At 39.4% G+C, this 24,443-nt stretch overlaps 1 protein-coding gene across 1 annotated transcript in view; it reads left to right on the top strand.

Annotated features, from left to right (window-relative positions):
- Positions 1 to 24,443, top strand: part of ARHGEF40 (Rho guanine nucleotide exchange factor 40) — a 66,881-nt gene that overhangs the window by 33,760 nt on the left and 8,678 nt on the right. The window contains exons 8-17 of the mRNA XM_072149247.1: positions 380 to 487; positions 2,005 to 2,091; positions 2,773 to 2,900; positions 4,889 to 5,027; positions 6,266 to 6,325; positions 6,718 to 6,917; positions 15,874 to 16,087; positions 16,272 to 16,358; positions 20,117 to 20,341; positions 23,756 to 23,926. Coding sequence (XP_072005348.1) covers positions 380 to 487; positions 2,005 to 2,091; positions 2,773 to 2,900; positions 4,889 to 5,027; positions 6,266 to 6,325; positions 6,718 to 6,917; positions 15,874 to 16,087; positions 16,272 to 16,358; positions 20,117 to 20,341; positions 23,756 to 23,926 — 1,419 coding nt within the window. The remainder of the gene's footprint in view (positions 1 to 379; positions 488 to 2,004; positions 2,092 to 2,772; positions 2,901 to 4,888; positions 5,028 to 6,265; positions 6,326 to 6,717; positions 6,918 to 15,873; positions 16,088 to 16,271; positions 16,359 to 20,116; positions 20,342 to 23,755; positions 23,927 to 24,443) is intronic.

The raw sequence follows: 24,443 nt of genomic DNA, 5'->3' as shown, positions 1-24,443 counted from the left end.
ATCGGAATATTTGTAAAACGCTGTTAAAAAGTCTGTATACATATTATACAGCCTTTTTATATCCCCGCACAAAGCGTGGCATTGATGGGATTTATTTGACAAGGACACACCTATGATTTTTCACCAGTGTTTCCATCACCCAGAACATTTTCCTGGACCATGTAGCCCTAGCTTAAATGTGAATAAGGAAACTTTCTCCTAGGGTGGAAAATCTGCACTTTCATTTATATGTCAACATTTGGTCTGACTCAGACATTTTGGACAGAGGAATTTATTCAGAGCAGGCAAATATCGCAGAAAATACCGCAGAAATGAAAATGAATTGTCTCTGTGTCTGCTCTTTGTTGATTTTTATCATACTTCTCTTTGTGTCTTTTAGGTTGTAGAAATGTCAGAGCTGACAAAGTATGTTGAAGTACAAGAGCTGCCAGAGAGTCTTGGGGGAGAAAGGCCATATGTACACAATGAGTGTGTGCGGAGCCAGCGGGTAAGATGAAAAGCTATGTGTGTGTTATAAGCTCATTGTGATCCACGCATCATCAACAATCTAAAATGGCTGTATATGAAACTGTCATTACCAGCACAGATATTAAACATGCATCACATGACTGTAAAGCACGCATGCCCCGGATAGATCCTGATTTATGAAAGACTTAGTGAAAAACAGATGTTTTGTAAGAGAATACAGAGACAAAACTTAACCAAACAGTCACATCTGGCAAGTCAGGGTATTTCTATCTCTCAGATGTCTCTCTCAAATGAAAACACTGTGCACATTCTAAGTAAAAAAAAGATTCCATCTTGTACCATGACACTAACAAAAGAACTTTTACATATTGTTTCTCTTAAGTATGATTTACTTCATGGCTATATGGAGCATGACAATTACTATACATCCTGTAGGCATTTAGATATTGCCTAAAAACAACAGAAAGAGATGTTAAAGATGGTAAGACTGTCTAAAACAACTTCTAATTTATATTCAGACCACTAAAGTGCATTTTGGGAGAAAGTGAGCCTTTCTGCCATGTTTATTAGTAACCTCATTATTTTTATATAATGCAGTATTCCTTTCTGCAGCCTTTCTCTAGCCACATGTGTGGCACCATACGATACCATGCCGTGCAATGGGAAAAGATAGAACATGTTCTATCTTTCCTTGTACGTACGGCCGTACAGCATACATCACTATGGAGAGGGGAGGGGTGAGCAGCGCTCATCCCTCCTCCTCTCCAGTGCGCTACCCTATAGCATAAGTTAAAGGGGTTTTCTCCCAAACAAAAGTTAGGCCTTATCTATTTAAGATTATGTGACATAGTCTTAAAGGAAATCCACCATTAAAATTCATCATGATAAACCAGAGGCACTTACTCAAAGATCCAGGCACCATAACAATATTTGTTATCCATGGCCTCCTTCCTTCTAACTTTCAACTTTTATGCTAATAAGCCTGTGTTGCTCTGAGGGTGTTTCCAGAGCCCCTCAGTGTAGTCGTTTTACTGATTGTTACAAAGAGCAGAGCAGGTCTTCCCTCCCCCTGCACTTCCTTCCAGATTACTGGCAGGGGGAAGATGTGAGAGTAGGGGGAGGGGAGACCTGCTCTGCTTATTGTAACAACCAGTGAAAAGACATCACTGAGGGGCTCTGGAAACGCCCCCCAAAGCCTCTCAGCATAATGTTGAAAGCTTATTTCAGAAGGATGGAAACCATGATTAACAAATATAAGAGGGTTACGATAGTCATGGTGACTGGATCTATGAGTAAGTATCCCTGGGACTCCCCACACCCTGCTGGCGGGAGCCAGGTAATGTGAATTAAACTTATAAAAACTACTGAAATGGTTTAGAATGCTGAGAATCCTGGTGACAGATTCCCTTTAAGATGAATATTAATTCATGTTAATTAATTAAACACTTTGATATAATACATGATATGAGAGACTTTGGAAGGCTATTCAAACATAACAAAATTCTGTAAATATCCATACCTTTTTACATCTTGTAGTCTCTTTGGCGACTCCACTCCTTGTGCTGTGATGTGCTGGACTCGCTGGACAAAGTCACACAAGAAGTAGAAGCTGATAGTTCTGAGGTAAGACATTCTGATTTTTTGGACAACATGAAAACAATTGGTAGACCTTGTTTTAAAAAAAAAAAAAAACCTTATGTTATATTCATAAATCAAAGCAGACACTTGTTGTAATGGTAAACATATAGACATAATCCTTAAAGGGGCTGCAGCAGATATTCCCCTATTAAACTTCTTGCCCACGCAGATACGGTATAAAATGTCCTTCATAGAATTCCCTCTTATATGTGAAATTTCGCCTGTTTACCTATAGTAAAAATCTTCTCCAAAGTCTTATAAAAAAAGAGCAGGGAGGAGTCATATTTTTCCATAATCAAGTTTAGAGGCTGCAGGGGGAGTGTCGCTTCAGACTCCCCCGTCTTCAGATCTATAGTACCTAGAAATATTGTGTCATATCAAAATAATAATCTCATCATTCAGATTGCATACAGTTAAAGAAATGCATTTCATACTTTTTCCACTTCTCTATAGCTTATTTCTTTGTAACTGTAAATATGTATGTATCAGTGGTCTTAAATATGGGATCGCTTTTGAAAAAAAAAGTACTTGCATGTGTAACATTATTGTACCATGTGTCCCGTTTTCTAACTGTGTAAAGCCTATGGAAAAATCGATATTTTATGTTAATCATGCTGCATTTTCTTCACGGGTTCATTCATGTTATGAGCATTTCTTTTGTTCTAGGATATTCAGTGGTTAATTTCTCATCATCGAGATTCAATGAAGAAAACTCTGACAGATGAGAAACTCCAAAGACTGCAAAGAGATGGAGGCACTCTCGTAGCAAGACTCCAAAAGTCATCTTACCTGAGGTACTGCTATAGCTTGGGGGTTTTTTAACCCTTCGCCTGCCAGGCGTTTCTGGAAATTTTTTGTCATCATCGGTCAATGTACAAATAAATCTGAAATTACAGCATTATGAATTATACTAAACACCAGAAAACCACATACACTTGTCCCACTTTTATAATTGCATGACAGAGTTTGTAGACATGTATACCTTCATGCAATTATGATCCAAAGTTCAAAAATGCATAAAAATGTGAAAAATGGGACCCTGCTAAATGTAATAGATGAACATGTGTAGAGTTCATAGATACCTCATAGTCATATGTTATCATGAATAAATCATCATAAAATCACAAAATAGGAAATAACCCAAAATCTTCTTTTCATATAGAAATTTTAAGATGGCCAAAACTTATAAATATAGCTATTAAACACATTAAAAAGTAAAGGCACAGCTAATGCCTTTATATTTTTTTTAAAGCAGACACAAATAGGGATGATATAAGTCAAAGTAGGCAGATTCTACAAGAATTGAGACTCCCAAAAATGCTACAACAAAAGGCATGCAAAGTTTGGTTGTGATCCATAAATGTGTTAAAAATTACATAACACACAAAGTATAATGTTCCCATCCTGTCAAAACCAAGACTAAGGGTGCATTTTCGTGGGGTTTCCCGACTTTTTGAGGATCACGCCGGGGATTGTGTCGCAATCACACTGGCTTTCACGCGACACAAATCAGGGTAACGGGCCGCCGGACGATCCAACGGATTCGGACTGAGCGCAGGATTTAACATTTAAATTTGTGTGGCAAGCCAAGCACTTACATGCACCGGGAAGGAGAAGGTGAACTCTGGCAGACCTAAGCGGGGAGCATGGCACAGGGCATCATCGTCGGAGAGTACGGATTGGCTAAGTAAATGTGCCCCATTGTATCAGGAATGTCAGGAGTTTTTTTTCTTATTTTGAGTTTATGCATACCCCACATGTGCTTATTCACCAGAAAGTGCATGTTAACCAGAATTTGCAGCAATGTGAATGTTAAATTGTACTGAGCTCCACCCAAATATTGGGTCTGGCTTGGAAGTTATAGGTTCTTTAATAAATAGTAATCAGAACTTAGTGCTTCAAAGACACAGTGCTGATCACTGGATGTAGGCTCCACACTCTCTATGACCCAGGTGCCGGGGCTATGTTGACTGGGTCATAGAGAATAGTGGATGGCCCGGCATCTGGTGTTCACTCCTCCTCTGCAGAGAGTGCAGGTAGGTGAGTATTCTTTTTTTTTTTTTACTGTGACTACCTATATACTGGTGGGGTATGTGCTGAGACAACCTATGTACTGGGGTCATGTGTTGTGACTACCTATCTACTCGGGGGCATGTGCTGTGGCTACCTGCGTATTGGGGGAAATGTGCTGTGGCTACCTATGTACTGGGGGGCATATTATGTGACTACCTATCTACTGAGAGGCATGTGCTGTGGTACCCATCTACTGAAGGGCATGTGCATATTGTATGGCTCTCACGACTATGGCTACAACGTACAATTGTAAATGTTTAACGGTTCCCAACCCCTGTCCTAGGGGCACCATTTAATGCTCTGTACAATGTACTTGGAAGTTGGGCAAAAAATTCTAAAGAAGTGGGATCTCACAGAATAATTATTTAAATTTTTTTATTCAATCATTCTTATTCGATTTTGATCTTAAACATTTAACATTACAAAATTCGAATATACTGTAATAACTGTATACTGTATATACAGTTACGAATATACTGTAATAACAGCAAAAGATTACATAAATTATTATTTGAAATTTTGATACATTTGGAAACCTAGGGATGCCAAACATGTTTTATAATTTTTAATTCTATTTGAAAATTAAAGTTTTACAAGTTTGATTAGTTATTATACTAGTTTTTAGGCCCCATAGAGTGTTTGAACCCTGTGTCATATAAAATTTGGATAAATATAATACATGAACTTTTTCTCTTCTTGTGTTTGACAGACTTTATGATGCAGTCACTTTTGACATGTATGAGAGGGTTGATGAAGCACTTCATCGTCTAGTTCAGTTGTCAAATCAAAAACTTCAAGAACTGGAGTCAAAATTGCCAACACTTGAGTATCGAAACAGAAATCTTGAGGTATAATCAATGTTAATTCCAATATCTTTGATACTTTTGTTTTTCCACTAAAATAGAAAAGTTGAAAAAAGTTTACATAGATCTAAAGTATCATAACATATAATCATAGAGAAGCATTTTTAAAGTTTGCTTTCCTAAGGCTAGAAACTATACTGTTAGCTGTAGTCTAACTAATTTTTTGTAAATATCTATGACCAGAGATGAGTAGACCCAAATTTTAAGTTTGGATTGGATGCATCCCCTGTTACCTGGACATATTGCCAGATTGGCTGCCATGCAGCCAATCTGGCCATATATGACTGGGTTGTGGGGAATATGCACCTAGACCCGACGTTAAAGTTCAGGTCGTCTCATCTCTACTGATGACCTGTAGGTCATTGGTATCAGATTGGTCGTTGTCTGACACATGGACCCCACACTGATCATCCATTTAAAGGGAACCTGTCATTAGGAGACCCATTTTTCGCACTCCTCCAGTAGCATAGTACATACACTGCCGAAGTGTTTTTGTATTAAAAATAGTTTTTACAGAAAAAAAGATATGTTATATTGTACCTTTCATTAGCATCTGCTGTGTGACTAGGCAGTTGCCTTTTGGGAGGAGCTGGAAAGGAGCAGTTCCCCCCCACCCTTGGGGAACAGCTTCTCCATGTGACCTTTTCAAATATATGAAAACACCCATCACTTGGCTTAGCGACGCCGCCTGCTCCTCTACAGCCAATCCCGAGTGAGGGGAGTTATTCATATATTTGAAAAGGTCACATGTTTCCCAAGGGTGGGGGGAAACTGCTCCTTTCCAGCCCCTCCCAATTGGCAACTGCCTAGTCACACAGCAGATGCTAATGAAAGGTACAATATAACATATCTTTTTTTCTGTAAAACCTATTTTTTATACAAAAACACTTTGGCAGTGTATGTACTATGCTCTGTGGGGACTGGGAGAGTGCTAAAAATGGGTCTCCTGGTGACAAGTTCCCTTTAAGCCATTCCTGGTTAAGAAGCTAGAGGAAAAACCTGGAAGAATATGGCTTATTCCACTATGTAACAGCTGTTGATTGAACGAGAGCGAAGCTGCAGTACCCATGCACTCATTTGACCTATTCTGAGGACAGGTCATCAGTATCAAAAATATATAAATATGTTTTACCTACAAATTTATGGCTACTCCATATTATACCACTGACATGATTAGTAATTTGCTTTTGATACTGAGATTTTTAGGTTCCTTATACTTGTAGGATTCTCAAAGCCTTGACACTCATGGCCATGGAACAGACACCTGCAGAGACCCCCGAGATGTAAGTAAATACCACGTTAAACTGCCCTAACATAATTGTTTTATATGCTGCAGTTAATGTGACAATATTCTATGAAGGAGCTCAGGTATACTCTCTCTAGCCTCCTTGGTCTAATGTTAGTCATATATGGTAGATCCAGTTTTTCTGTATTTATATCTACTTATGTAAAGCCCACTACACATGTGGTTTGCGTTAACAGAACAAAAACAGAAGGTGGGCATAAGGTATTTCCCATAAAATTTATTGCAGTTTTCATTACGCATCTGTTAGGATTAGTTCACATAGCGTAGCAGCCCGCATCTTTTTCTCTGTTAATAATAGCACATAATATAATGCAAACTTTGCAAAAAGTGACACCACATCAATGACTGCAGACATTTTCCTTTCTGCAGACACGAAGATCTGATGGAACAGTTATAGACACAGATAATCGCAGACTAGAGGGTGGTGTTAGAATCCGTGGTCTAGAAGTCAGTAGTCGAGAACTTGCGGACCGTACTTGCAGCCCACCACGTGGTCACGTTCTAAGCAGAGGTGATGGAAGAGGTCCAGATGCACCATGGGGAGGAGTTCCCAGACCAGAGGGAAAGAGGTAAGAAAAATGTTATTTGATTTGATACTTTAAGGAAATCTACCATCAAACTCAAGCATGAAAAACACTCATAGACGCAGGCACTGCTACTATGGTAATCTTCTTTTGTTATCCATGGCCTCCTTACTGCTAAAATCAACTTTTAAAATTACTCAAATGAGCCAGAAGGGTTTTGTGGGGCATTACCAGAGCAACATCATGCTGAAGCTTCACAGGCTGTTACACTGTGTAACAGGCTGTTGCATTGTAGCGTTTGTAAGTAACTCCCCCTACAAGTTGAAAGCATACTAACTAAATATGATGATAAACTTTCTTTCTCAGCCTTCTTACTACAGAGTTGTATATAGACAGAGAACTGCAATATGTTGGGGGAGGGTTAATATGCCACTTTAACAGGGGGTGACACCAACAATATAGGGCAACAAGATACGGGTCTTTGGGTTATTTATATTAATTGCCAACTTTTTGATGATAACATAGTCCTAAACATACCTCAGTATTGTGTCAGTATACTGAACCAATAAATGTGAGAAGTGAATGGGAGTGTAGTTCATTACCTCTAATGGACGGTTCTTTGAGGGAGTTGTGGGCCACTATGCCCAGGGCCGGTTCTAGACAAAGTGGGGCCCTGGGCAAAACTAAAAGTGGGGCCCCAAAATAAAACTATTTTATGACCAGTCACAGTCAGTAAGAGGCTCCCTTTAGTATGGTAAAACAAACTGTAATATGGGAGAATTTTATAGGAGATAGATAAATGATAGGGAGATTTATGGGCAGCATGGTGGCTCCGTGATTAGCACTACAGCCTTGCAGCGCTAGTCAACATCTGCAAAGATTTTGTATGTTCTCTCTGTGTCTGCGTGGGTTTCCTCCGGGTCCTCCGGTTTCCTCCCACACTCCAAAAAATTACTGGTAGGTTGATTAGACTGTGAGGCCCATTGGGGAGAGGGACCGATATTTTCTGAAAGCAGACACTTGCCCCATTTTCAAAATTGCATCAAAGATTTTATAGACATAGGCGCCTTCATGCAATTTTGATTCAAATTGAAACATTTTATTAAAAATACTTAAAATTTGACTTTGATGGCAAAAAATTTGATCCAAACATGGACATTTGTAGAGTTCACAAATGTGCCCTATTGATATGTTCACATGAATAAATCCACATAATATCACTAAAACTGTAATAACTAGATATCTGCTTTTCAGCTAGACATTTTAAGACAGTCACAACCTGCAAAATATAGCAATAAAACAGAATAAAAAGTAAAGGCGCCATAAAACCTATATAATTTTGAAAGCAGACAACCAGGCGATGCATTTGGCAATTAACATTCAAAATTTCCTGTAAAATATGTACAAATCCAGATACTTATATAAAGAAAATCTACTTTCCTAAAACAGTAAGATGTGAGGAGATCATACAGACCCCACACCAATATACAGTATTCACCAAAATATGCAGCAAAGGGAACTGCAGAAAATTTACACAGATGCATCATTGTCTGTTCCTTAGACAATGGTAACCCAAATAAATAACTATATATCCACAAACCTCTCTAATGAGATAATAAAAGTCACTTTTAGATGTGCGCCAACGTATAAGCCGCACAATAACAGAACCCTCCGCGCTTCATAAGAATGAAAGTGAGAACGTCATAACATCGGTGTAAGTAATGGAGGATGGTGGGAAATAAAAACTTTATTCCAGGACATGTGTGTGTTTTTGGTGTTACATATAACTTTATGGACATGTTCTGGTCGCAGTGTAGTCACATTAAGCGAAGAGGATTGAATGTTCATCGTATCAGTCAATTTTCCCAACAAAAAAGAACTATCATCACAAAATAAAAGGGAATAAGAGAGAAAGGGCCACATTTATCACTTTTGTGCGCCTAAGAGTAGTAGTTGCGCCTAAATTCTGGCGCACTGTTTTCCAGAATTATCACAAGCTACAACCATCTGTGATAAGTATATTTTCTGCCTCTTATTAATCACTTTACTTTAACACAGTTTAGGCGCAATTTTGGCGCAGTTTAGGCGCAATGTTAGATTCAGGCACTTACATGTCATCCTGCTACAAGCTCCTCTCTGCTTCTCCCACAGCCCAGAATGAGAATAACACTCACAGCAGCACCCAGGTGTGTGACACCCAGCACCCAGTGACCTCCTCAGCAGGGGCTTCTCCTGGAGGGGATCCCCCAGTGCTGGTCTCCTGCTGCACCCCTGTAATTCTGCACAGTATTCCCCTCAGATACTGTGCAGAATTACATGGGGGACACCTGTCAGTACTATGTGCAACATTCTGTAACGTTCTCTTCTCTCTTGCTGTGAGCTCAGGATTCTGCAGAATGTTTTGTAAATAGGAGGTGATGACCTGTAATTAGAGTCTGCAGCTCCTGTCTGCAGAGTATCTCATGTCTGTATGATCTGTTCTAGTGTCTGGATGAGCTTTGCTGCTAGAAATGAGCTGTTCTGCAAAGGGGCTTAGTGCTTTCTTCTCAGTTAACGCCAGCTTATCATTAGGCTCTTCAAAACATCTGGATTGCTAGGATAAATGAGGTTATTTTTGCTGCGCAGCTAGTTTGGCATTTAGTCGCAAAAATCGCACAAAAACGGTGCGCCTGAATGAAAAGGCGCAAAAACAACAGAAAAAAACGATTGATACATGTGGCCCAAAGTGTGTTCTTAGATTTGCATAGAGAAGGGTTAAAAACATGAATATTAGTTGATATTATCCCTTCTCAAAATGTAGTAACATATAAAGTGAATATTTCCATTATCTGTGAGGTGCAGCAGCTCCTGTGTGCAGCAAATGCTCCCTGCAGCCTGATGGCTAAGAATCTGGAGATGGGGGAGACACTTCAGGGGGCTGTATCTCTGGTTCTGTGACTCATAGAACCTCACTTCTTTGTTCATATGAAAGAAGAGAGTCTCCTCTTTTATATGAATCTAAATTTGTGTTTCTAAAATGTAGGAAAACGGAGATATTTATATATAAAAATGACACCTGATATTCTCACTTTAAACCTGAATATCTCTGGATCCAGAGCACCTAGAAACAAAATTCAAGATTCATTTGAAAGAAGAGATTCTCCCCTTTCTCCCTGGGGGCCCTGGGCAATTGCCACCTTTGCCTACCCATAGCGCCGGCCCTGACTATGCCTGTAGGGTCCATGTGCAGCCAATCTAGTAACTCCCATTGTTGTATTTACCTTGACTTTTGAATTTAATTCTGCAAATTAAAAATTCATTGTATAATTGTGTACCCTTTATTATTTGACCTGTTTCATAAGGATATGAAGCAGATGTGGTTTCCACAATATACCATCCTACGGAAAAATTCTGTCTTATATAACTTATAACAGAACAGAAATACTCTTCCACTTGGAGAAACAAAACACATAGTTTATGAGTACAGTGTATTAATTGGGGCAGTATTCCTTCTTCTGCCATCCCCACCCTCCTTATAGTGATTGACAAGCTGCTGCCTATGCAGAATCACAGTGTAAATATTGGTGTAATTTACTATGAGTTTGTACACATTCTAGTGTCAGAGCTGCCACCAGTCAGTGTCTGGTGTAGATGCTGTTTACTGTTTTACATAGGGCTGCTAGCTATATACTGGGGGAAGGGGACTGGTCAGCTTTATACTAGCTGGAGGCTGTGACCAATGCATTTCCACCCTAGGCTTATACTCGAGTCAATAGGTTTTCCCAGTTTTTGTGTTATAATTAGGCTTATACTCAGGTTGGCTTATACTTGATATACAATTTTCCAATATACTTTCTGTATCAATTCCTTAATGTTTTCTAACGGCTCGTGCACCTGCCTGTCCATTATAAGACCAATGATATATTTCTATCCACTGGAAGTAAACATAGAACATTTCTATAGAAGGTCAGCAAGCAGAGATATAGATAACCATGAGTAATTGATACCGTAGGGTTATTGGCAAATTGTATAACTTTTCAGTACACAAACAATATTAATTATTTTCTGAAAGTGGGCAAAAAATTTAGGGTTTGTCAATGTTTTCACTACTGGCCCAACTGGTGTAAAATAATAAAGAGGTTATACTTCTCATTGGTGCACATTTACTAAGACGAGTGCAAACTGCACTAAAAGTGAGGTTGCCTGTGTACAATTCAGGGTGCGTAAGATTCTTGAAGAATGGGCGCCAGAATCTTGAATCTGGTGCTCCCTGCAATGGCAGAACAGAGTTCTTTATCTTTTTTGTGGTGCACCTTTAACATAGGGTTTGCAACACACTTTTGTCTGACTTTGCATGATAAATCTGGCGTACTGTCAGACTTAGCTCCAGAACGCCCCCTAATTTGTCTTGCATGATGCCAAATGCAGCTGCGCAACAAAATGGTAACGTGCGACATAAATGTGTATAAGACACTTCTTAACCCCTTAGTGACCAAGTTCATTTGCGCCTTAATGACCAAGGCCAATTTTTCAAAACCAGCATGTGTCACTTTAGTAGGTTAAAGCCTTCTAAAGTTATAACCGGATAGAGCGTTTTTGAGTTTGTTGCATTCTCTAAAATTTTTAAGAAAATTTTAGAATCAATTATTTTATGGACCAATTAATTTCTATAGGGGTTTTGGAATTTCTGTTAAGGGAAACTCACCACGTATCACCCTTTCTATTAACTTCACCCCTCAAAGTATTTAAAACAGCGGGTAGGAAGCTTGTTAACCCTTTATGTATTTTACAGAAATTCAAACAAAATGAAGGTTCGATTTGGAATATTTATCATTAATACATTCATTTAGCTGCAAAATTTACCCACATTAACTGAATAAAAGTAGAAAATGCATCTAGGAATATATTGTGCAGTTTCTTCCGATGAAAGAGGACACCCAATATGTGGATGTAACCCACTGTCAGGGCACATGGCGGGCGCGGAAGGGGCCATTGAGCTTTGTAGGGCAGAATAGTTTTCAGGTGCCATGACGTCTTTGTAGGGCCCCTGGGGCCGCGTTCACACTTGACATTTTGATTGCGTTTTGAAAGATAATCCAAAAGCTCAACCTGCAATCACATGTTGAGGTAAGATTGCTTTTCCTTTGCATTCAGTTAACGTGTTGGAAACACAATGTTACAAAAATATGTAAGTGGAGCATTTATATTGAGTTTCCAAACGCAACCGAAATGCCACATGTGAACGTGGCCTCAGGTACCACAAAGATTTATCCCAGAGAATTTGTAAACTTTTCATCATGTGGCATAGGGGGCATTTTAACCCCTTGCCACTGGTGGGCTTTTTCCATTTTACTTCCTGTTTTTATATTCCCTTGTACTGGGAAGTGGAGATATAAATCAAAATGCAGTAATATTGCCAAGAACCCGCATTTGCGCCATTTTCTTGTGGGCTCTGTTTTTACGTCTATCACTGTACATTCCAAATGGCATCTCTAATATATTCTTTGGTTTGGCAGGATCACAGGGATACCAAATTTATATAGGTTTTATAAGATGTTAATAGATTTTACCAAAAATTAAAGCCTTTTCATACTTAGGAGTACGGAGTTGGCTAATGTGTCATTATTTCCAGGACAAGCTGAAGTTTTTATTGCTACCATTTTGGGGACTGTGCTAAAGGGCAAAAAAGTGGTGATTTGGACATTTGAGCGCATTTTTCCATTATGGGGTTCCCCCCCTGGAATACCAATTTCTATATTTTAATAGATTAGGAATTTTGGCTGTGGTGATACCTAACATGTTGTGTTTTTTTATTTATTATTTTTTGTGTGAACGATGGCGACATCCATATGGGTGGTCACTAAGGGGTTTAATACCTGTGCAAAGTCTGCCAGAAAACTGGTGCGCAGCCTCTGTTGGTTTATAGAGGCTCAACGGTGGCGTAACATCAATACAGTCTATAGCAGGAGCGCACAGTCAACACAACGTCACTGCTAAGCCTCTATATAACAAAAGGAACTGGTGCTAACACGAGGAGCTGCGCTGGACTGGAGGTGAGGGAAAAAGGTATATACTCGTGTATAAGCCGAGTTTTTCAGCACAAAAAATGTGCTGAAAAACCTTGCCTCGGCTTATACACGAGTCAATGATAAAAATAAATAAATTAATACTCACCCTCCGGTGTCCCCGATGTTCCTCGCGGCTCCCGATCCCTGTCGCGGCTCCCGGCGGCTTCTTCACTGGCCGGGAGATTGCGCTGGCCGTCGCACACTGTGATGACGTCATCAGCGGCGACAGCGCGGCATCACAGTGTGCGACGGCCAGCGCGATCTCCTGGCCAGTGAAGAGTGAAGAAGCCGCCGGGAGCCGCGATGGGGATCGAAAGCCGCCGGGAGCCGCGACGAACATCGGGACAACGGAGGGTGAGAATTAAGTTTATTTATTTATCTGTATACTAATAGGGGCTGCTGTATACTACTGAGGGCAGGCTGTATACTACTGGGGACAAGCTGTATACTACTGGGGGCTGTGCTGTATACTACTGGGGGCTGTGCTGTGTACTACTGGGGGCAGGCTGTATACTACTGGGGGCAGGCTGTATACTACTGGGAGCAAGCTGTATACTACTGGGGGCAAGCTGTATACTACTGGGGGCAGGCTGTATACTGCAAGGGGACAAGCTGTATACTACTGGGTGCAGGCTGTATACTACGGAGGGCAAGCTGTATACTACTGGGGGCAAGCTGTATACTACTGGGGGCAGGCTGTATACTGCAAGGGGACAAGCTGTATACTATTGGGGGCAGGCTGTATACTACTGGGTGCAGGCTGTATACTACGGAGGGCAAGCTGTATACTACTGGGGGCAAGCTGTATACTACTGGGGGCAAGCTGTATACTACCGGGGGCAAGCTGTATACTACCGGGGGCAAGCTGTATACTACTGGGGGCAAGCTGTATACTACTGGGGGCAGGCTGTATACTGCAAGGGGACAAGCTGTATACTATTGGGGGCAGGCTGTATACTACAGGGGGGCAGGCTGTATAGTACTGGGGGGCAAGCTGTATACTACTGGGGGCAGGCTGTATACTACATGGGGGCTGGTTGGCTGTATACTACATGGGGGCTGGCTGTATACTACACCCTCGGCTTATACTCGAGTCAATAGGTTTTCCCAGTTTTCGGTGGTAAAATTAGGGGTCTCGGCTTATACTCGGGTCGGCTTATACTCGAGTATATACAGTAAATATAACTTCTTTATTTTTACACAACCTGGGCCCAATGGTGAAAAAAAATTATTTACCTCTTAAATGTGCAAATTTACAAGGGGCTGAAGAATATATCCATCTTTGACTGCAATGTAAAAGGAGTAAGAACCTTGATCAGAGTTATCTCTAGTAGTGGTACCCACTGTTTAAAGCGTCAGCTCCGCTCATCAGCCAGGGCCATATTCCTACCATAATAAAACGGTGCATGTCGACAAGCGCTTATAGATGTCTATAAGGCTGAAACCTAGTAATGACCCATCACTAGAATAGGTCAGTAAAAAGGGATTGGTGGGGGTGTGAACTTACGACCTTGCACCCCTAACAATCAGCTGTTGTGGTTGGAGTTGTGTGCTTCCAGCTCCAACTATACCGCACTCTTAGACTTAGTTGATCCCCATTGCTTCTATATGTTGCATTCCCACCAATCAACTATAAAAGATCTATCCTATTCCAAAAAATATCTTCAACTTGATATTATCCTCAAATTCTGTCATTAATGTAGCACATTTCTATCTAATGTTTGATTAGAAACTACAGCCCATATGTCCTATAAACCAGCTTTCAATAGTTCTCAAATGCTCTTTTTCTTCATGTCTGGTCCATGTACACTGCATAGTTAAAGATATGAGTCAGATTATATAATTTTCAGCCACATCCTTCTATCACACATTGAGAAAATATACAGAAATTTCCAGCTATCACTATAAACTGTGTCTTGGCAGTCAGCCATTGCTCAAAGACGAATATGTCTTTGTTCCGTAAAGATAAAATCAGGCATTGTGTTTCCACATTGGAAATGAGTTGCTTTATATATAAATACATATGTCTGCTTCTATCAGTAAGAGCTATGTTTGTGCTTAAATGGGGGAAATTCATGTTTGTATTTTACTATAGACCTTATTGTGGATTTCACCTTTCAGATCACAAAATCTAGAAGAAATCCATGACAAATAAAACTGCAGGCTGTTCTGTAGGATGTCCTCAATTCCAATTCTTTCAAACGCATTGAGTCATTGAGATTTTCTAGTTCCCACTCTGTTAAAAGCTTTTCCACAACTAAATAAATATTTCTAGAATTCCCTCTTTTATGTTTAAACTCCTCTGTTTACCTAAAAGAAATCTTCTCCAAAGTCCTATTCAAATAAGCTGAGAATAGTCACTTATTGTCAGAGATGAGGCAGGAATACCTTGGGCTGTATAGCACCTAGATTTGATATCATATCAAGAATCTCATCTTTTAAATAGCATCAGGATTGTGTTTCTGCCTCCAGCTGCTAAAAGCGACTCATCTCAGGCAAAAGTGACTATTCTCAGCACATTTGCATATAATTTCGGAGGCTATTTATAAATAGGTAAATGGCTGAGATTTCACATAAAAAGGAATTCTAGAAAGAATATTTCATACCCAACCTAAGAATGCTGGTAGTTTAGTGGTGTAAAAGGTGGTAGCAGATGCATTATACATATTCTATGAGAACCTCTATATCTACAAATCTGTTGTTCAGAAATGTGTGGTATATGGGATGCATCAGAACAATTATGCCACAACTGTGCTAAAAAGAATGGCATGATATTATATTATTTTATGTTATGTAAGGATTAACATTTTTTCAGAGGTTGGAGTTCTCATGTATTTTTGTTCTTCACATTAAACATTTTACCATGAATTGCGATATTGTAAGTCCTAGTTGTTGTCATTACACTTCTGCACACAGATCCATGTTAGGGATTTCATATTTGTTGTTGATTATAGGTCTCCTCAGCGTTTACTATTAGATCTCCTGTGCAATGAGCGAAGTTACGTGCAGTCTTTGCGGCGATCCCTGGAAGTTAGAGGGTCGTGTCCGGCTGGCCTGGCACTGAGAGGGAGCTTGGAGCAACTTCTTAATTTCCACACTCATTTCCTGAGAGACCTCCAAAATTGTGTGTCTCATCCGCTGACTGTCGCTGACAGCTTCCTGCAGCATGTGAGTCCAAGCCCTGCTGACCCTTGTCTGTTTCATCCTGGCAGCTGCTCTGAGTTACACAATTTGTCTGTGTTTGATACATTCCTGCTATCATTTATCTATTCAATGTGAAAAGAATACATAAATTCACCATTATCAAGATGTCTCTTATACCTGTTATTTCTTCTATTCTGTTACGCTTTAGGCAGATCAGTTACGTTTATATTCTTTGTATGTGAAAAACAAACAAAAAGTAGAGCTGTTCCTTCCATCTCCAAGTGGGAGTCTAAAGGTAAGTGGCAAGGAAATTTACTTTTTCTTAATTTTATTCTTACCATTATAGGTTCTGTATCCCACTGAAATATAGCTCTTTGCATTTCAGAATCAGTGCTCCATCTGTAAATGGCGCATGCTGGGGAGTCAGATGACACTCACTTGTCTGGCGCTGTGCACGTTCATGATTCCCCCTGTAGACGCTATATTATACTTCACGGCAGCGCATATTCAGATTGTGTTGCAAAGATGGACATACTGGCATTTACACTGACTCATGAATCCTGCACATTCACTACATATGGCTGCAGATGCCGGCATGTGCTCCTCTCCAGACACGGGTGGGTTACTCACTACAGGGTCAGAAGCACTTACTATCCCTGAGCTGCCGTGAAGTATAATATAACATCTACACGGGGAATCATGAACGCGGACAGCGCTGGACGAGAGTGTCATGGGACTCCCCAGCAGACCCCATTTACAGATGGAGCACAGATTCTGAAATGCGGAGAGCTATATTTCAGTATATTACAATAACTTGGTATTGATTTTGAAATTTAGCTTAAAGGGAACCTGTCACCAGAGACCGCATTTTCACTAAAGACAGGTAGCAGAAGCCCATCACACCTGTAGTGCAAAAATGCCTATCTGCATTTTCTAAGCATTTGCATTACAATATAATTCTGTGTTATAACTTTACCTTTCACCCCGACAAAATCCTCTGTGTATTCCCAGTAGTTTGGCTTTGGTTTGGATGCATTTTAAAAAACAACATGTGACTTGTCTTCGTTACTCACTCCTCAGCTCTCCCCACCTTTGTGCTCCTGTACAGCTCCTCCATTCTTCTCCTACACAGAGTCGGACATCAGTGGGGGAGGGAAGAGCTGTACAGGAGCACAAAGGTGGGGGCCAAGAGCTGAGCTGTCTGCAGCACAGACAAGTCACATTTTGTTTTTTGAAATGCATCGGAGCCAAAGCCAAACCCCTAGGACTACACAGAGGATTTTGTCAGGATGCAAGGTAAATTATAACACAATTATATTGTAATGCAAATACTTAGAGACGCCAGAAAGACAGATTGCAGCTGTAATGGGCTTTTGTAACCTGTCTTTAGTGAAAATGAGGTCCCTGGGGACAGGTTCCCTTTAACTTTGCTGGTAGTTAAATTGTCCTATGTTAAATTGCACCCCATGTGTAATTGTCCAAAAATGGCACCACACTAGCAAACACTTGTTTGAGGGTTTATCACATATTTTTTGTGGATATTTGTGATGTATTGGTTGGCAGCAACACATATTTCTATGTAAAAAAGGTCTGTGCAGCCAACAAGAATGTTTGTTTAATTCCACTCTGTTTTAAATTTTTCAAAACACAGATTTCGAGATACAAGCGGATGATAAACATCAAGATTCATAATTATTACATATTAAACCAGAAAAGACAAAAAAATTGAAAAAGTAAAAAAAGTCACATACAATGAATACTTTTGACACGGAGGCCTAGATACCACCAGAATTAGCCTGGTTTAATAGTGATGTTTCAGGAAAAATCTAGCATTATAGGCATCCCATTGAGTCCAGGTCTTTTCAAATCTATCTGTAGTATAACAAAGCACGGTGGTTCCATGGACCTAAGATCTCTGAGACGCGCATATAAATCTAATAATGATGGCGGGACAGAGCGCCTCCAATGTAGAGATATTAAACATTTCTCCACTGTTATTATGTGTAGGAACAACCTGGCACTCGGAGCCCAAAAGGAGCTAGGATATAGATTTAAAAGATACATTTCTGGGTCCAAAGGGACTTGCACATTAAATACATCCCCAATGAGGGACCTAACCTCCAGCCAGAAATGGAGTAGAACCGGACCCAACAATAATGTTAACATCACAATTATGAGCTTCATACATCATTAGTCGTGTGCTTGTTAAAGGCAGAAAATCTGCTTTTGTGCACGACTATTAAAAGGCTCTGTCCAGCTCCTCACTATTATTGAAAAACTTCTTAAACTTTTTCTTCATTACTAAGATTCAGAAAGGGAACCAATGTTTAAAATCTTGGCCTCCATCCTGGGACAGAAAGACCTCTCAGAGGATGAGGGGAATAGGGACCGGCAGAATATGTAGTAAAAACATTGGTAGTCTGATTTGGTTAAACTCTCCTCAACTACTCTGATCTCAGATATGGTGTGCTCTGCTGTATTTCAGCAAAAAATAAAGATAAACGCCCCAAAATATCATCCACACCTCTTACTATTATTTAAAGAAGTTTTCTATTACTTAAAGGGAACCTGTCACCACATTTTTCACAAATACAGCTATTGGCAGGTTCCTAAAAATAGTTTCCCTCAGATCCCCCTAAAATAAGAGATATAAATTTGCCTGGTATCTAGGAATCTATAAAGCGAGTTCAGTGGCCTAATGTCATGTGACCAGGGAGAAATCATCACATGTCCTTTAGCCTCTTAACATTAGCAAACTGCGCATATCTGACCACATAAAAATCACAGCATTCCTGCATGGACTTCTTCTACTCCTCTCCATGCTGCTGTGATTTCATGTGATATATTATGCTGTGATTTCATGAGATATATGCTTGGTGTACAACTTGCTAATGTTAAGCATGCTAAAGGTCCTGTGATGATATCAACCTGGTCACGTGACATTACTCCTGCATGCAGAGAAAGCATGGGGAGGAGCTGCTGGATTCAGACCAGCGAGGCCACACCCACCCCGACTCGCTATAGAGATCCTTGGAGACCAGGTAAAATTATATGTTCAATATATGGGAATCTGACGGGAACAATTATTTGCTCAAAGACGGCTGTCAGGTAGTTACTAGGGCTCCATGGGATCCTGCCACTAAGCTGTATATGTGAAAATTGTGGTGACATAATTGTATAGTATGAATAACGCATAATGCAGGTTTCCACGACAAAAGTGGACAAAGTGGCATGTTTACAATTTTTGCTTAAAAAAGAAGAATGAGTTTTACCTATACAAGTTCAAAACTTTTTTAAAAATCTACCTAATGTTTCTGTCAAATGGAATAACATCCAACGACTACCCAAAACTTACTTGTAGCCTGAAAGAGAGCATTAAAAATCACTCTTTATGATTTAGCCAAAATTTCGGGATTGTTCAGGCTACCAGTGTTTGCCCCAGGGTAGAGGTATGGTTTATAACACCAAAATAAATAATGTAGGTTGCGTAACACATTGGAATGATTCGGCGGTCTGTGTGTCAGCTACTGGTTCACCAACCTTGTTTATTAGCTTTGTCACCCCATCTGACCACAATCAAATTGATAAAAGAATCACAAACACTAGCTAGCCAACTATAGTGGTGAAGGCTAGGTAACTGCCTACTTCCCTGTCTGGCCAAATGGTATATATATATATCTTGTCTCAATTCAACTTATTTCCATCTCAAATACGGGTACATTCACTTTCAGCAGTGAAAAATGTGATTACCAATCTAAATGTTTACAGCATGAAATCCACATGAAACTTTGGAACACTGCCACTACCATTTTAACTACAATTACAATTTTATTGCAATATCGAGCATTTATCACAGGTAAACACAAACATTGGTTCAACCTTGAAGACGAGTTATAAGTAGTTGCACAAGGAAGAAATTGCTAAACTGTATTCAGTTTATTGTTTGGTATTCTTAAGCATTTATAGTGTCTGTATTGACATGGTTTAAATCAGTGATTGCCCAATATATTTTGTTAGATACCCTAAGTTTAGTTGGAAATATTTTTTTATTAGGGAAAGAAGAGGGACCAGAAGGAAGAGGAGGAGTCATGGGGTATTCTGCAGAGACCACTAGAGCAATTAGACCAGTATCAGCGATTTCTTGGAGATATGATGCAGGAGTGTGATCAGGATGCAGAACAAGAACGACAGTCTTTACATGCTGCTCGGGAACTGATTGGCTCCCTGGTACTCCATGGAAAAAATCTGCTAGCTGCTGAAGCCATTCGTGGATTTGAGGTACCAACCTTGTAAATCTGATGTACAGTGCATTTGAACATGTTGGATATTCCATTTTAGTCAACAGCCCTCCTAGAAAAGGTGGCCGATGCTCAGCACCAAGGCTGTAATATACCTTGAGGTTGTTACTAACTAGGTATTGATGTTTCCTACTTGGTGAATAACAGAATAACTAGGTATTGATGTTGCTTCAATAACATAAACCTAATTTCTTAATTTGTGTATTTATTTACAAAGGCTTGGTTTTGATGTAGCTTTAATAATTGCAATTGACTATAGTGCTTGTTTTTTATCTTTTGACTAATAAGATTTTCAGATTAACTACTAGTTACTCTTTTATATAATATTGTTAAGTTGCAATAAAAGCAAGATTAAGGAACAGCAAGTCCCTCTTTGCTCTCCTGTATTGCATAGTTCTGGCACTCCATTGATTGATATGAAACTTCCAGTATTGCTTCCATGAAGAACCAATAGCTTCCCTGTATTCAAGAGTTCAGTTAACCCTAGAATGCATGACGTTAAAAATATACATATTAACGTAATGGGGGCTTTTTAGGCCCCTATGCACATAATGTAGAAAAACACACTTAAATAACTTTCACAAGTTTATTTCAAAATTGCTCATTAAAATATGAATAATGGACAACATTTTAATTATAATTTTTCACAGAAAATACCAAAAAATCTTTTTTTATCCCAAATTTCACGCAAAGACATGAAAATACACAAAAATGCATAGAAATGTATAGCAACCCACTGCAGCTACATTTTTATTCTAACTTTCTTTTCTATTATATTAGTCTTCAAAACAATTCTGACATGTTATTTTTTCAGAAGAGTGTTCTTTGCAAACAGTTTCCTTACAAGTGGAACAATATCGCTCAGTTTTCCTCTCTATGTTTCTTGGACATATGAAACAACGCTTTTGTTTTCTTTCTCCTGGCTCTGGAATAATCTGAAACTGTCCGCCACACTGTTTCATTGCTTCTTTAGTTTGCTTTGGCAAGCATTTTAAGTCGCTTCACTCTATCATGTGAGGCATTACAGTACCAACAAGTGTAATAGCTTTTGCAAGCAAAGAATTGCCTAGTTCAACATTGGTGAAATAATTGTCCATGGTGATGTTTCTACCTGAATTGAATATTAGAACATCAAGAGTTTTGACTATTTCAGACCCCAGATCCTTCTGTGTATACTGTGTATTCAGTGTACACTGTCAGTGTATACTGTAAATTCAGTGCATACTCTATACACAGCTCATTACTGTGTTCAGAGGACCTGAGGTCATGTCATGGCCTTATTACTCCCTCCAAAAATTACATGACATCCTCACGTTATTATCCACACCCGGCCCCTCCACCAGCATTACTGAGTACAAATAAAGTAACTTGAGACACAAACACTTCTGATAACATGATAAAAACAGCGGGGGCCTAAAAGGCCCCCAATTCATGTAGATGTAGTTTTCACCAAACAAGCATTGTTACACCATAATGCCTATGAAAAAAAATTATATGAACAACTGGATATTATCAACAATGACATACTTGAGGAATACCTGGAGTTTCAAAATTCTAACTAAAGTAATTTTGCAGATAACAGCAAAAATATAAGGGGTTAAAGGGGTATTCCGGGAATATGAACGTCTGATACAAAAACCCATGATGCTATAAGTAAATGGATATAACAAAACTCAATGTCATTATTTATAAAATAAAGCTTAAATAGTTTGATTTTATGATTCACAAAATGTTATGGCCTCTCTAAAGTAGGTGAAGTTATAACCAAGATGGCCGCCACTGGAAACTCCTTTGATCCTTTAGTCCTCAGTAATTCCTCCTCCCTCTTATGCTCTGCTCCCAGTGATGATGTAACAGACTGTCCTGCTCAGTTACCATAGTAATGATGTGTGTAACTGCCATCACTGCACATAACCAAAACACTAGTCTTACTGGATGCACTGCAACCAACCGACTACAGCCAAAAAGGGTGAAGATCACATGACCTGCCCAGGCAGGTGCAGGACATGTGCTGTGGACATGTGACCAACGGCCACCTTCTGTCCTGTGTCTTCTCTGCGTGAAGGAAATTAACAGACTTATTAAAGGGCTGGTAGCATTTAAATTTTTCATTATATTGTATGTCCACAGCATTTTTCTGCTAAGAGGAGCACCATTTTAGATAACAACTTATTACATATTAGCTTAAATTTTACTGACTCATTTGTATGTGAATTATGCTGTTTCCTGGAATACGCCTTTAAGGGAGACTGGTGGTCGTCAGACCCCTGTGATCAGACAATTTTCAGCAGGATGCTAATAATTATCAAGGTCAAGGGAAAAATAACAGGGTAAATAAAAATGGCACTTCCAAATACTTTTGTGTCCCTCTATTTTAACTTTTTTTTTACCTTTACCCAAACTGGATGTATTTTTGCAGGAGTAGAATAAGTCACATTTTTCATATATTTTAGCGGGAAAACCATTTAGATAATTTTAAGGGAGTCTTTAAATGTTCTAATCTGCATGTAGAGAAATGCACTGTGATTTCTACTATAGATACATAACACTTCTATCCATTATGGCATTTCCATTTTAATCTGTATTTTAATCATGTCCTCAACACCCAGAGCGCTTCTCTTCCCATGCAGATGGCTTCCCTCTTCTTATAGTGTTGCCCCATCTCACAAAAAATTCTCCTGTATATTTGTATATATATGGAGAGGGTAATCAGCTAATATGTACAATCATAGCAGTGCTCCATGTGTCTGACACAACCTTGGTCTTCCTTAGCATATGGATTAAAATGCGAATTTCTCTGAGACCACATCATGAAGAGAAATAATAAAGTTATTTTTAAAATCCTAGTGCAATTTTGGGTACTGCAGACCTGAATGGCACTAGTGTTCAGCATCACTGATATACTGCTTTCAGCTGAATCCTCTGCATAGTGTTAAGGTTTTTATACCTGAGTCCGCCTGGAAAAGCATATTGGTACAAGGTCCAAGTGTGGAACCCCCAACAATCTAAGCCTGATTATTTACCATGGTGATATCTGATCAGTATCAAAAACAGCTTGGGTATTAAAAACCCACTTCAATTAACTGTACATTTTCTAAGATTAAAACGTGACTTAAACTTCCATCGGGAAAACCACAACCACTAGTTTTAACAAAAGACAGAAAGATTATTTATGGCCTTTGATGTCGTGTGTTCTTCTATCCGTTATAAAGCCTGATGTTACATACCATGTCGTCAATACTGTCTTTGACCTATCCTTATTTAATGCACTACTTAACCAATCTTCTTGGGGGTCACATATATTTAGTTTTTGTGCTAACGCTGGTCTAGTGGAAGATTTGTGCCAAATAGGGAATCGTGATTTTATATTTAGGTTTGTTATGTTTATTCGTAGGTGGATGAGAAGGAACATGGTCGCCTGCTTCTCAAGGATGTATTTACTGTGTTATCTGGAAGAAAGAAGTCTTTTAGACATGTATTCCTATTCCAGAAACTTCTGCTTCTCAGTAAATTGAAGACTGCAGAGGGAGGTCTGGAGACATATGGATTCAAACAAGCTTTTAAGGTAGGGTATCGGAGGATAAAGGAAAAAATAAACAGCTGAACAGCTTAGGTATTTGACAATATTAACACCTTAAGGACTGCCAACAAATTATATGTCTGTGATGTACCTGTACTTTGTAATGAGTCAGTTATCATGCTCTTGATGTTAATAGAGCCAACCAGTTCTTGTTCCGCATAATGAGCCCATTATTGCTTCATGTCTCAAAAAAATTGGCAATGTCTCTGAACGAAATAATCAAGTCTAATGCAAGTCTAAAGCAAACTGCACTATGTGCAATTTGTATGTGGAGTGTGCAGAGTGCGCCATATTCATCAAAACTGGTGCACGGTCTTTATTAATGCACTGCTCTGGAAGTATGCACCATCTTTTTTGGTGCAGTTTGTTTATGCTGCATAATTATGGCACACGTCAGTAATAAATGTGGCATAAACTTTCACTAAGAAGTAACACGACCCTTTAGGTGCACATTTTTCAGACATTGTGCTGGCGCAGAACTGGCGCAGACACTTTCTAATTA

This window comes from Engystomops pustulosus, chromosome 1 (assembly GCF_040894005.1).
Source record: "Engystomops pustulosus chromosome 1, aEngPut4.maternal, whole genome shotgun sequence".
Taxonomy (NCBI): Eukaryota; Metazoa; Chordata; class Amphibia; order Anura; family Leptodactylidae; genus Engystomops; species Engystomops pustulosus.
Note: the sequence above shows the minus strand (reverse complement) of the source record. Positions and strands in the feature narration are given on the sequence as shown.